The sequence below is a fragment of the Oncorhynchus nerka genome, linkage group LG20 (assembly GCF_034236695.1).
Source record: "Oncorhynchus nerka isolate Pitt River linkage group LG20, Oner_Uvic_2.0, whole genome shotgun sequence".
In the NCBI taxonomy this organism is placed as follows: Eukaryota; Metazoa; Chordata; class Actinopteri; order Salmoniformes; family Salmonidae; genus Oncorhynchus; species Oncorhynchus nerka.
The window spans coordinates 45,228,072-45,240,751 of NC_088415.1; the positions used below are offsets into that span (position 1 = coordinate 45,228,072).

Below are 12,680 nucleotides of genomic sequence, written 5' to 3' on the forward strand. Positions count from 1 at the left end.
ACACACACACACACACACACACACACACACACACACACACACACACACACACACACACACACACACACACACACACACACACACACACACACACACACACACACACACACACACACACACACACACACACACACACACACACAAAGAGAGCAGCCTGTGGCCATGGCAACATGTGCTCTGTTGTCGTTAGATAAGGGGAAACAGGGCCTCTTCCTGGTTCTGACTGCTTGATCCCAACTACACAGACAGAGCTGCTGCAGCAGTGCTAGTTAACTGCCACCACTAGTGCCTCACATCCACCTTTTGTTTTCTCCCTCTCTACCACATAATTCATCTGCAGATGCAAATATGTCTTTATCTGTACATAGTACACAGATCTTTATTACAGATCTGATCATCTCCACAGCTAGCAGTACACACGAGCTAGACGGGCGAGTGTCAAACTCTGTGGCATTACACCTGAATGAATCCAACTACAAATGTTTATGAAATACCCCCTGTTTGCCAGTCTCATTAGCTTACCTTAGAGCCTAACTTCTACCATTAAGCAAGGTAGGCCTAATGCTACTAAACACTTAAAGACAATAAGATGTTTTATTTTACTAGGCAAGTCAGTTAAGAACAAATTCTTATTTTCAATGACGGCCTAGGAACAGTGGGTTAACTGCCTGTTCAGGGGCAGAACGACAGATTTGTACCTTGTCAGCTTGGGGATTTAAACTTGCAACCTTCCGGTTACTAGTCCAACGCTCTAACCACTAGGCTACCCTGCCAACTCTTTAACAATAAATATAGCGAGTCAGGGAGAATATGTTCCATTGGTATTGTTATTTGGTCCAGGAATCAATGCAGTCCTAATTCATAGTAGAGTGCTATTATTATAATATATATATTCTAATATGAAGAGCAAAAGAAGGATGCATTCAACTTTTGACAATCTATGGAGGCCTGTTTTCACTGCAAATATGTATGGGTGGTAAAAAAAGAAAATGGCAGCCAGCTGAGATTATTTCCATCCCTCCACTTTCTGTTGCAGTCAAACCACTAGAACACAGCAGAGTTTGAAAAACAGAGAGATTGAACGAGAGATTGAAGAGAAAGGCACTGTGGAATGGGGTTAGGTGGGGTGGTGCTTAATAAGGTCTTGTTGTCACTGCGAGAGCGTACAATAGAATATAAATCTTGACGTCGATGCACAATCTCCCAATCAAGCAATGCTCACAGGTCAATAGTTGAAAGAAAGATTGAATCAGTTTTTATCATGGTCGTCATGCACCCCAGAAATCAGATGCGGCACAAAGTACGTGACGATGACTGGGGGGGTTGGTCCGAAGTGGGTCTCCATCCAGAGAATTCAGCATTTTTCAAACATCAGAAACAGCTTTTTACTGCAATCTAGAGTCATAATCATTATTGTTAATTTGGTGTAAAAGAAATGTATATTTTCTCCATATCTAAGGATACTTCTTGAGCTGTCCTCCTGACTTGTGGTTCTTTAAAAAAAAATATATATATGCTTCTCTGCATTGCTGCTAAAAATCTGGGTAAATTGAAAGGAATGTGATTCTTATTCGGACATTTAATGATTGCTTGCTTTTCTAAAGTCTACCAAACTTGCCAGCAGGCATGCCAGCTTAGATAGTTAGACAAGCTACCTACTATAATTTGATTGATAGCCTGAAATGGCTTATTGGTACATGTAGCTAGTTATAAGGATGGGAGATTGAGAACCTACAGTGCAGAAAGTATTCAGACTTTTTACTCAGTACTTTCTTGAAGCAACTTTGGCAGCAATTACAGCCTCAAGTTTTCTTGGGTATGGCGCTAAAAGCTTGGCACACCTGTATTTGGGGAGTTTCTCCCATTCTTCTCTGCAGATCCTCTCAGATCCTCTGTCAGGTTTCAAGACTGGGCTCTGGCTGGGCCACTCAAAGATATTCAGAGACTTGTCCCAAAGCCACTCCTGTGTTGTCTTGGGTGTGTGCTTATGGTCGTTGTCCTGTTGTAAGGTGAACCTTCACCCCAATCTGAGCTCCTGAGAGCTCTGGAGTAGGTTTTCATCAAGGATCTCTCTGTACTTTGCTCCGTTCATCTTACCCTCAATCCTGACTAGTCTCCCAGTAAAACATCCCCACAGCATGATGCTTCCACCACCATGCTTCAGAGTAGGGATGGTGCCAGGTTTCCTCCAGACGCTTGGCTTGGCTTTCAGGCCAAAGAGTTGAATCTTGGTTTCATCAGACCAGAGAATCTTGTTTCTCATGTTTGTTTCTTGTTTCTCAAACAATGTATACGAAATGCTTCAGTCTGGTTTTAGACCCCATCATAGCACCGAGACTGCACTTGTGAAGGTGGTAAATGACCTTTTAATGGCATCAGACCGAGGCTCTGCATCTGTCCTCGTGCTCCTAGACCTTAGTGCTGCTTTTGATACCATCGATCACCACACACTTTTGGAGAGATTGGAAACCCAAATTGGTCTACACGGACAAGTTCTGGCCTGGTTTAGATCTTATCTGTCAGAAAGATATCAGTTTGTCTCTGTGAATGGTTTGTCCTCTGACAAATCAACTGTAAATTTCGGGGTGTTCCTCAAGGTTCCGGTTCAGGACCACTATTGTTTTCACTATATATTTTACCTCTTGGGGATGTCATTCGAAAACATAATGTTAACTTTCACTGCTATGCGGATGACACACAGCTGTACATTTCAATGAAACATGGTGAAGCCCCAAAATTGCCCTCGCTAGAAGCATGTGTTTCAGACATAAGGAAGTGGATGGCTGCAAACTTTCTACTTTTAAACTCAGACAAAACAGAGATGCTTGTTCTAGGTCCCAAGAAACAAAGAGATCTTCTGTTGAATCTGACAATTAATCTTAATGGTTGTACAGTCGTCTCAAATAAAACTGTGAAGGACCTCGGCGTTACTCTGGACCCTGATCTCTCTTTTGAAGAACATATCAAGACCATTTCAAGGACAGCTTTTTTCCAACTACGTAACATTGCAAAAATCAGAAACTTTCTGTCCAAAAATTATGCAGAAAAATTAATCCATGCTTTTGTCACTTCTAGGTTAGACTACTGCAATGCTCTACTTTCCGGACACCCGGATAAAGCACTAAATAAACTTCAGTTAGTGCTAAATACGGCTGCTAGAATCCTGACTAGAACCAACAAATTTGATCATATTACTCCAGTGCTAGTCTCCCTACACTGGCTTCCTGTCAAGGCAAGGGATGATTTCAAGGTTTTACAGAAGAAGAACTCTGGAGCTCTGTCAGAGTGACCATCGGGTTCTTGGTCACCTCCCTGACCAAGGCCCTTCTCCCCCGATTGCCCAGTTTGGCCAGGCAGCCAGCTCTAGGAAGAGTCTTGGTGGTTCCAAACTTCTTCCATTTAAGAATGATGGAGGCTACTGTGTTCTTGGGAACATTCAATGCTGCAGAAATGTTTTGGTACCCTTCCCCAGATCTGTGCCTCGACACAATCCTGTCTCGTAGCTCTATAGACAATTCCTTCGACCTCATGGCTTGGTTTTTGCTCTGACACGCACTGTCAACTGTGGGACCTTATATAGACAGGCGAACGCCTTTCCAAATCATGTCCAATCAATTGAATTTACCACAGGTGGACTCCAATCAAGTTGTAGAAACATCTCAAGGATGCTCAATGGAAACAGATTGCACCTGAGCTCAATTTCGAGTCTCGGAGCAAAGGAGCTGAATACTTATCTAAATAAGGTATTTCTGTTTTTTATAACATTTATAAATGCATGTTTTGCTTTGTCATTATGGGGTATCATGTGTAGATTGATGAGTAAATCCATTTTAGAATAAGACTGTAATGTAATTGTTTTGTGAAAAAGTTAAAGGGTCTGAATACTTTCCGAATGCACTGTATCTGGGCAAGCATGTATTTATTTTGAACAGGACTAATCGGAGAGGGCACGTGCCCCTGTTCCCCCTATAGGCATGACGCCTTTTTAGACATTCACCCATTTTACCGCAATTTGATATGGCCACTATGACCAATCTCAACCTTAACTTTCAACTCACTTGCAATGTAAAAATAATAATTTCACAATACTTACAGATAGAGTTTGGAGTTAACTCAACGTAGCCTTTATTTTAGAACCAATGCCAAGACGATAGTAGAGCAACATACAGTATGCTCAAACACAGTACTAGAAAAGATTGAAACATATATAGGAATCTAATTTAAAACTACTGCCATAGTATAACAAAAGTGTCATTGACCTGGTCTTTTGTATAACATGGTCTAGTCAACCCACAATAGGGGATAGGAAATGTAAAATAGCTTCATAATAAATACTGTTTACACGCAGTGAGTCTTGGCCTACATGTTTATGTTTGCAAGTATCTTACGTGTGTGAGGGTGCATGCATCTGTGTGTGTGCCTCTTCATGAACTTGAGTATCTGTTGGTTTGACAGTGTGACGAGGATGTGTGTGTACATCAGAGAAAGTGTGTGAGTAAAAGAGCCCACGTGTGTGTGTGCATGGGTACATGTATATAAAACTTGCTCACATCCCTGGAAAATGTGTACCACCCACACCGTCTTCCCCCATCCTCTCACTGTGGCCTCTGACAGCCCACCTATTAACCCGTGTCTGAGGAAACACTTCCTTAGAAATGAACAGCATCGTATCAAATTAATAAGCCAACTACAATTAGCCAGTCACTTTAGAGGGGATATTAGGTGAAACTGTAAGCTCATATGATTTGGTTAAAAAGCTAAGATTTCAAGGGGGCTTCTTTTTTTAGAAACAGGTCTTGCCTCTCCCTAAATAGCAGGAAATAGCAGATTGTACAGTCAAATTTCCTGCCAGTTCTTGACATTTGTAACACCACTTATCGGATTACAACAGCCACTACTCTTAAACCTTTGGATGCCGTCTACCATAAAGCCCTTCGCTTTATCACAGGTGACAGTTTAAATACACATCTCTGCATCCTGTATCAAAAGGTTAGTCCTGTTGTTAACTTCATTACTCCCTCTTTGTTTACAAAGCTCTTCTGCACAAGCTTCCAACATACCTCACTTCGTTGTTGAAGTATAAAGACATGAGTCACAAAACACTTTCACAGGGTTGTTTAACTCTTGAGATTCCTCAGGACTTCCCCGAATTGGGTAGATGCGCTTTAAGTTTTGATGTGCCTCACTGCTGGAACAATCTGTACAACTCGTTGAAATTGGATGTTCTGGTGCCGTTTAGGAAGTTTAGGGTATTGACTGAAGACCTGGTAGCTGAGATATGTTGATGTTTTCCTTGATATATCTTTTTATTTTTTTAGTATTTTAGTGTATTTTAACTGTTGCTTGTATTCTAAAAATGTTTAAAGTGTAAAATGCAGTGCTCCCTTGTAAAAGCGACTGTGGTCTCAATGGGATTTCAATATATTGTAGTGTAGGCTAACCTGTGCACTGGCAGAAACCTAAACATGAGCATACATAGGGTAACAAGTGGAGAGGTAGACAAGAACTGAACACAGGCACCGAGACAAGCACACATACTTGCACACGCACAGACACACACACACAAACACACACACACACAAACAAACAAAAGTTACACTACATGACCAAAAGTATGTGGACACTTGCACATCGAACAGCTCATTCCAAAATCATGGAAATTAATATGGAGTTGGTTCCCTCTTTGCTGCTATAACAGCCTCCACTCTTCTGAAAAGTCTTTCCACCAGATGTTGGAACATTTCTGAGGGGACATGCTTCCATTTCAGCCACAAGAGCATTAGTGGGGTCGGGCACTGATGTTGGACGATAAGGCCTGGCTCGCAGTCGGCGTTCCAATTCATCTCAAAGGTGTTCTATGGAGTTGAGGTCAGGGCTCTGATCAGGCCAATCAAGTTTTTCCACAATGATTTCGACAAACCATTTCTGTATGGACCTCGCTTTGTGCACAGGGGCATTGTCATGCTGAAACAGGAAAGGGCCTTCCCCAAACTTTTGCCACAAAGTTGGAAGCACAGAATCGTCTAGAATGTCATTGTATACTGTAGCATTAAGGTTTCCCTCCACTAGTACTAAGGGGCCTAGCCTCAACCATGAAAAACAGCCCCAGACCATTTTTACTCCTCCACCAAACTTTACAGTTGGAATTATGCATTGGAGAAGGTAGTGTTCTCCAGGCATCCTCCAAACTCAGATTCATCTGTAAGATAGTGAAGCGTGATTCATCACTCCAGAGAACACATTTCCACTGCTTCAGAGCCCAAGGGCAGTGAGCTTTACACTGCTTCAGAGCCCAAGGGCAGTGAGCTTTACACTCCAGCCGATGCTTGGCATTGGGCTTTGTGATCTTAGAGTGTTCGGCCATGGAAACCCATATCATACCCAGATGAACAATTATTGTGCTGACGTTGCTTCCAGAGGCAGTTTGGAACTCGGTAGTGAGTGTTGAAACCGAGGACAGATGATTTTTACGCACTACGCTCTTCAGCACACAGCAGTCCCGTTCTGTGAGCTTGTGTGGCCTACCACTTCGCGGTTGAGCCGCTGTTGGTCCTAGACATTTCCACTTCACAATAACAGCACTTACAGTTGACCGGGGCAGCTCTAGCAGTGCAGAAATGTGACGAACTGACTTGTTGGAAAGGTGGCATCCTATGATGGTGCCACGTTGAAAGTCACAGAGCTCTTCAGTAAGGCCCTTCTACTGCTAATGTCTATAGCCGAATCCACTAATTTGAAGGGGTGTCCACATACTTTTGTATATATAGTTTATGTCTACCTCACCCATCCACCCACAAACTACACCAAAGAGTATACTGTACTGTAGACACACACAAAGCCACACACACATTAAAATGTAATGGCAAAGTGTAGCCGTGGAGCGGGGAGGGGAAGGAGTTTGTGTATGTGTGTGCGTGAGTGTGTGTGCGCGTGCGTCTGCACGTGTGTGTGTGGGTGTGTATGTGGGGTTTCTCTGGCGGGGAGAGGATGCAGAGCAGAACCCACTTTTTTAACTGAATCTGGTAAACAGCGATGGGGAGATAAAGGGCAGAGTGAATGTCACATTACCCCAGCCCTTTGCCTCTGCTCACCGCAACATCAGATAACGGCAGTGGAAGAAAAAAAAGTCTGGTTTCCTCTAGCATATAATTGGTTATCTTAATGCAATCTACTGCTCTCTTGCCTCCCTGCACCATATGAATGTTTGAAAGAGAAAAGGAAAATAAAAAAATGTATTAAAAAAGTGCGGCTGAAGTTTTGACTGTTCTGGCAGTGACAAAAATAAATCATTACAAGCAAAGGAGACGTATCCGTCTATTTACATCTCTGGCTGTTTTTTTTCCCCCCTGCGTGGTTCCGTGTCAAAAGGTAGACTGTTGTGTTGCTGCCTTGTGTGACTTATTGAAGACTGCAGTGTTGTTGATGTGTATTATGTGGGATTGGACGTTTGGAGCGACAGACTACCATGGAGGAAACACAAGGGATGGTTTCATTAACTACTAGACTATAGTCGCGCCTATTTAAAGACTTGTCGATGTGTGTGTGTGTACATTCCCTTCGTACAAGTGCCTCTGGGTTTTCTTGTTGGCATGTCGGAGGACCACTAATGCGCTAATTCTAGACTCTAGAGAGTGTTAATTCGTGGATCACAACCTTCAAGGGGCTCAGCACCGATCCATGGGGAACACCCTCTGGGGCTTTAGTATAGAGGAAGGTTAGGGGGGCCTTAGCCATATCTCACCCCAGCAGTGGGCAGTCTTTTCCCAGCTGGGTTAGAGCCTGGGGGTGGGGTACCGTGGAGGAGCCGAATTCCTCGTTCACCCACACCGTACCGGGCCTGTGGTGAGAGAGACATGGGGGAGAGAGAAAGAAAGAGTGAGAGAGACAGGAGAGAGAGAAGAGCAGAAGGGGAGAGAAAAAAAGAGGGAGGCCCTTTAGGAGTTACAAGCAGTGCATTTTCAAAAGGAACATATCAATCCGCGTAATACCCTCCCCTCTCCACCCTTCCCTCCACATGCGTGCAGGGGGAGGGGTAATGACATGGGTCTCAAACAGTGGTTCCATACAGTGCAACACTGCACGAGGAAGAATGGAGCTTAATGAGCTGACATTACCGGCCACTCCCCATGCCCCTCAACCCCCAAGAGAGAGTGGGGCTGAACACTGGCACAGAGCCAAGGCTCTGGAGACTAGTGGAGAACCATAGAGCTCTCAAGCCTCATAGTAGTGGCTGGCTGGCCTAAACTAGAGCAATCTATACGTTACTGTAGGCTGCTGAGGGGAGAACGGCTCATAATAATGGCCAGAACGGAGCAAATGGAATGTAATCAAACACCTGGAAACCATGTGTTTTATGTATTTGATACAATTCCACCTATTCCGCTCCAGTCATTACCACAAGCCCGTTCTCCCCAATTAAGGTTTCACCAACCTCCTGTGCTATTCGGGCTAGGATGAATAATAACAGGAAAGAGAGGTCACTGTGAATTGTAACCATTGAGGATTCATAATCAAATGTATACACACACAAACACATACATGAGAACACACACTACACACTCACAGATGCACACAAAGTATTCAGACCCCTTGACTTTTTCCACATTTATTTCATTACAGCCTTATTCTAAAATGGATTAAATAAAAAAAATCCTCAGTAATCTACACACAATACCCCATAATGACAAAGCAAAAACAGAAATACCTTATTTACATAAGTATTCAGATCCTTTATTATGAGACTCGAAACTGACCTCGGGTGCATCCTGTTTCCATTGATCATTCTTGATATGTTTCTACAACCTGATTGGAGTCCACCTGTGATAAATTCAATAGATTAGACATGTTTTGGAAAGGCACACACCTGTTTATATAAGGTCCCGCTATATATGAACCCGATGGTAACTCTGACTAAGCTCCAGAGTTCCTCTATGGAGATGGGAGAACCTTCCAGAAGGACAACCATCTCTGTAGCACTCCACTGATCAGGCATTTGTGGTGGAGTGGCCAGACGGAGGACACTCCTCAGCAAAAGGCACGACAGCCGCTTGGAGTTTGCCAGAATGCACCTAAAGACTCTCAGACCATGAGAAACAAGATTCTCTAGTCTGATGAAACAAAGATTCAACTCTTCGGACTGAATGCCAAGCGGCATGTCTGGAGGGAACCTGGTACCACCCCTACAGTGAAGCATGGTGGTGGCAGCATCATGCTGTGGGGGTGTTTTTCTGTGGCAAGGACTGGGGGACTAGTCAGGTTTGAGGGAAAGATGAACGGAGCAAAGTATCCTTGAGATCCTTGATGAAAACCTGCTCCAGAGCACTCAGGACCTCAGACTGGAGTGAAGGTTCACCTTCCAACATTACAACAACCTTAAGCACACAGCCAAGACAACGCAGGAGTGGCATCGGGACATGTCCTTGAGTGGCCAAGACAGAGCCCAGACTTGAACTCAATTGAACATCTCTGGAGAGACCTAAAATTAGCTTTGCATCAACACTCCCCATCCAACCTGACAGAGCTTGAGAGGATCTGAAGAGAAGAATGGGACAAACTCCCCAAATACAGGTGTGCCATGCTTGTAGCATCATACCCGAAAAGAGTTGAGGCTGCAATTGCTGCCAAAGGTCAACAAAGTACTGAGTAAAGTGTCCATTTTGTTATTGTTAATAAATAAGCAAAAATTACTAAAAACTTATTTTTGCTTTGTCATTATGGGGTATTGTGTGTAGATTGATGAGGGGGGGAAACAATTTAATCTATTTTAGAATAAGGCTGTAACCTAACAAAATGTCAAGGGATCTGAATACTTTCCGAAGGCTCTGTACAAGCACCACATTCACACATGCACACGTTTCAGAATGAATGCACACCTCTGAGCACCACACTTAAAAACATCTACCAAGCCACACGGCCTTGCTATACAGCAGTTAGGAACACAGCACGTGCAGCCGAGGTACCCACACCGAAACCAGGGCCTAAAAGCGTTGTGGTGTGGCTGTGGCCTATCACCTTAAAGGACATGATGAAATAACCAATCAGGCCATTGACAGCTCCCCTATTTCTCGTTTGTCACATGGTTTGTGGGTGAATAAAAAGTTAAATAAAGCCTCAGCAGCCTTTTATGTTGCATCACCGGAAGCCAGTATGAAGATGCCTCCCACACATGGGTAGCGGAGAGTGGGGTAAGTTAAGCAAAAGCTGTAAGTTGATATTATAATTATTGACCAAATATTTAGGAAGAGGTCATTTCATGGAGTCTGTGAAGGAATAAACCACATAGAAAAAGTGGTACGCAAATTAGCTCCAAAAAATATAGTCAAATTTAGCCAGGGGTATGCGCAATGCCGTCAGGGGTACGCAAAATAAAAATGTGATTCACATTTTCAAACATGCCATTTAGATTGTCCAATGGGCTATACATTTGGGTGATGTTTGTTTCTCACCTGAGTAGCCTCGTTTCACTGTCCCCCCCCCCAAAAATGAAACCATCTAGTGTTCAGCGAAACAACAACACAAACAACAACAACACAATGTCAAATACAGGTAGCCTAGTCAAATAATTAACATCCAATCACATTAACCGTTACTCTCTCGCGGAAATTCCACTAACGGTCCATATGTAGCCAGACGTAGCTGCTGCTCATTCTGTTTGCTTTAAAATTGATATATGGTTAAAAAATGTAAAGCCCACATCCATAGAGACACATACCAGCTCCACTGGTAGTACCAGTGGTACTACACCTGCACCTGTCGACGACACAAGTTGCTCTGCTTCCACAAGCACATCCAATGCTAGCATCAGTAATTCTACATTTGTTGCTAGCCCAGCTAGCATGGACACTGAGAGTTGTGAATCTGACGCAGCCGAAGAGCTACTGCTCCCTTACCTGGGAAAGCACCGAACAACAGACAGGGACGTTGGACCGTCGAAGAGGTGCAAAGATGATGAGAACTACATTGATTTGGGGTTCAATTATATTGGGAGTAGTGCCTTTCCTCAGCCACAGTGTGTTATACGTGCAAAAGTATGATCTCACAACTCAATAAAACCTTCACTCATGCACAGACATTTAGAAACTAAACATGCCCATTTGAAAAATAAGACACAGGAGTTTTTTGAGCGAGAATTAGTAGTAAGTCGTGAATTCTATGCGTTACAGCAACATGAGTCAACAGACATGGCGGGCCTGGCACAGCTCCTGGAAAATGTCCGTTACGTTTATGGGGGGTCAATTAAGGAAGACATCCTCTTCTGAAAACCAATGGAAACCAGGACAACAGGAGATGATATCAAATGGACTTTGGTGGTCAAAGGCGCAAAAGCCATCAAACTCTCGTGTATTTTCTGCATTATGCAATGATATGGGCAGTGACCATGTAATGCTTTTACAACATACAGAAGTGCGCTGGTTGTCAAGGGGCAAAGTTTTGAGAAGTTTTCTTTACTGACCATCATTTTCACTTGTCTGACCACTTGCATGATGACGAGTTTCTCAAACGACTGGCCTATCTGGGTGATGTTTTTTCTCGCCTGAAAGATCTGAATCTAGGATTACATGTACTCTCCGCAACTATATTCAATCTGCGGGACAAAATTGAGGCTATGATTAAGAAGTTGGAGCTCTTCTCTGTTTGCATTTCCATCATTGTATGATTTTTTGTGTGCTAATGAACTCAAGCTTACGGACAATGTCAAATGTGATATAGCAAAGCACCGGAGTTAGCTGGGTGCGCAATGACGCAGGTACAGACACAACTGGATTCGTTATCCCTTTCATGCCCTGCCTCCAGTTCACTTACCAATATCTGAACAAGAGAGCCTCATCGAAATTGCAACGAGCAGTTCTGTGAAATTTGAATTTAATCAGAAGCCACTGCCAGATTTCTGGATAGGGCTGCGAGTATCCTGCCTTGGCAAATCGCACTGTTAAGACACTCATGACCTTTGCAACCACGTACCTATGAAAACTAAATACAGGCACAGACTGTGTGTGGAACATGATTTAAGACTGAGACTCTCTCCAATACAACCCAACATTGCAGAGTTATGTGCATCCTTTCAAGCATACCCTTCTCGTTAACCTGTGGTGAGATGTTCACAATTTTTGATGAACAAGTAAGGTTTTATATGTAAGATGGCTAAACAAAGAGCAAAATGAATGATTATTATTTGTGCCCTGGTCCTATAAGAGCTTTTTGACACTTCCTTTGTTTAATACATTTTGCGTAGTCTGTGTGTGTGTGTGTGTGGCAGGCTTACAATGATGACAAAAAACAACACTTGAGAGTGCGCTGACCATGGTGCTAGAGGGGGTACGCAGCTGGAGGTTGAATGTTTGAAGGGGTACAGGACTATAAAAAGTTTGGGAACCACTGTTAGAGGTTTCATGATGCATGTATCTAAACCAAAGTAGATCATTTTAACATTGTTCTATACATCAGTTGGGGTTTCAATAAGCTTCAATATGAGGTCCTAAAACTAGCATGAAAGTGCATCCTTGTAGATGTGTGGGCTAATATAATACAAATGTTAGCCTTGGTATAAGTTGAGCAAATTGTTGAGTATTCTTCCAAGACGTAATGCAAGGCATTATCGCTGGGATATTGGGTAACAACAGGGCCGGAAAATGTTTTTAAAAAGTGCAAAGTGTTTGTTAGGTTTTAAGCCTGTGTTAAAA

The 12,680-nt window shown here is 43.1% G+C and overlaps 1 protein-coding gene across 4 annotated transcripts in view; it reads right to left on the reverse strand.

Moving 5' to 3' along the window:
- Positions 1 to 12,680, reverse strand: part of LOC115102620 (TOX high mobility group box family member 2-like) — a 127,984-nt gene that overhangs the window by 69,200 nt on the left and 46,104 nt on the right. For 2 of the 4 annotated variants that reach the window (XM_029622753.2, XM_029622752.2), the window contains exon 2: positions 7,742 to 7,837. The exons of 1 other annotated variant lie outside the window; for it this stretch is intronic. In XM_029622753.2, the coding sequence (XP_029478613.1) occupies positions 7,742 to 7,837 (96 nt within the window). One more of the 4 variants, XM_065005547.1, reaches the window with a different exon arrangement.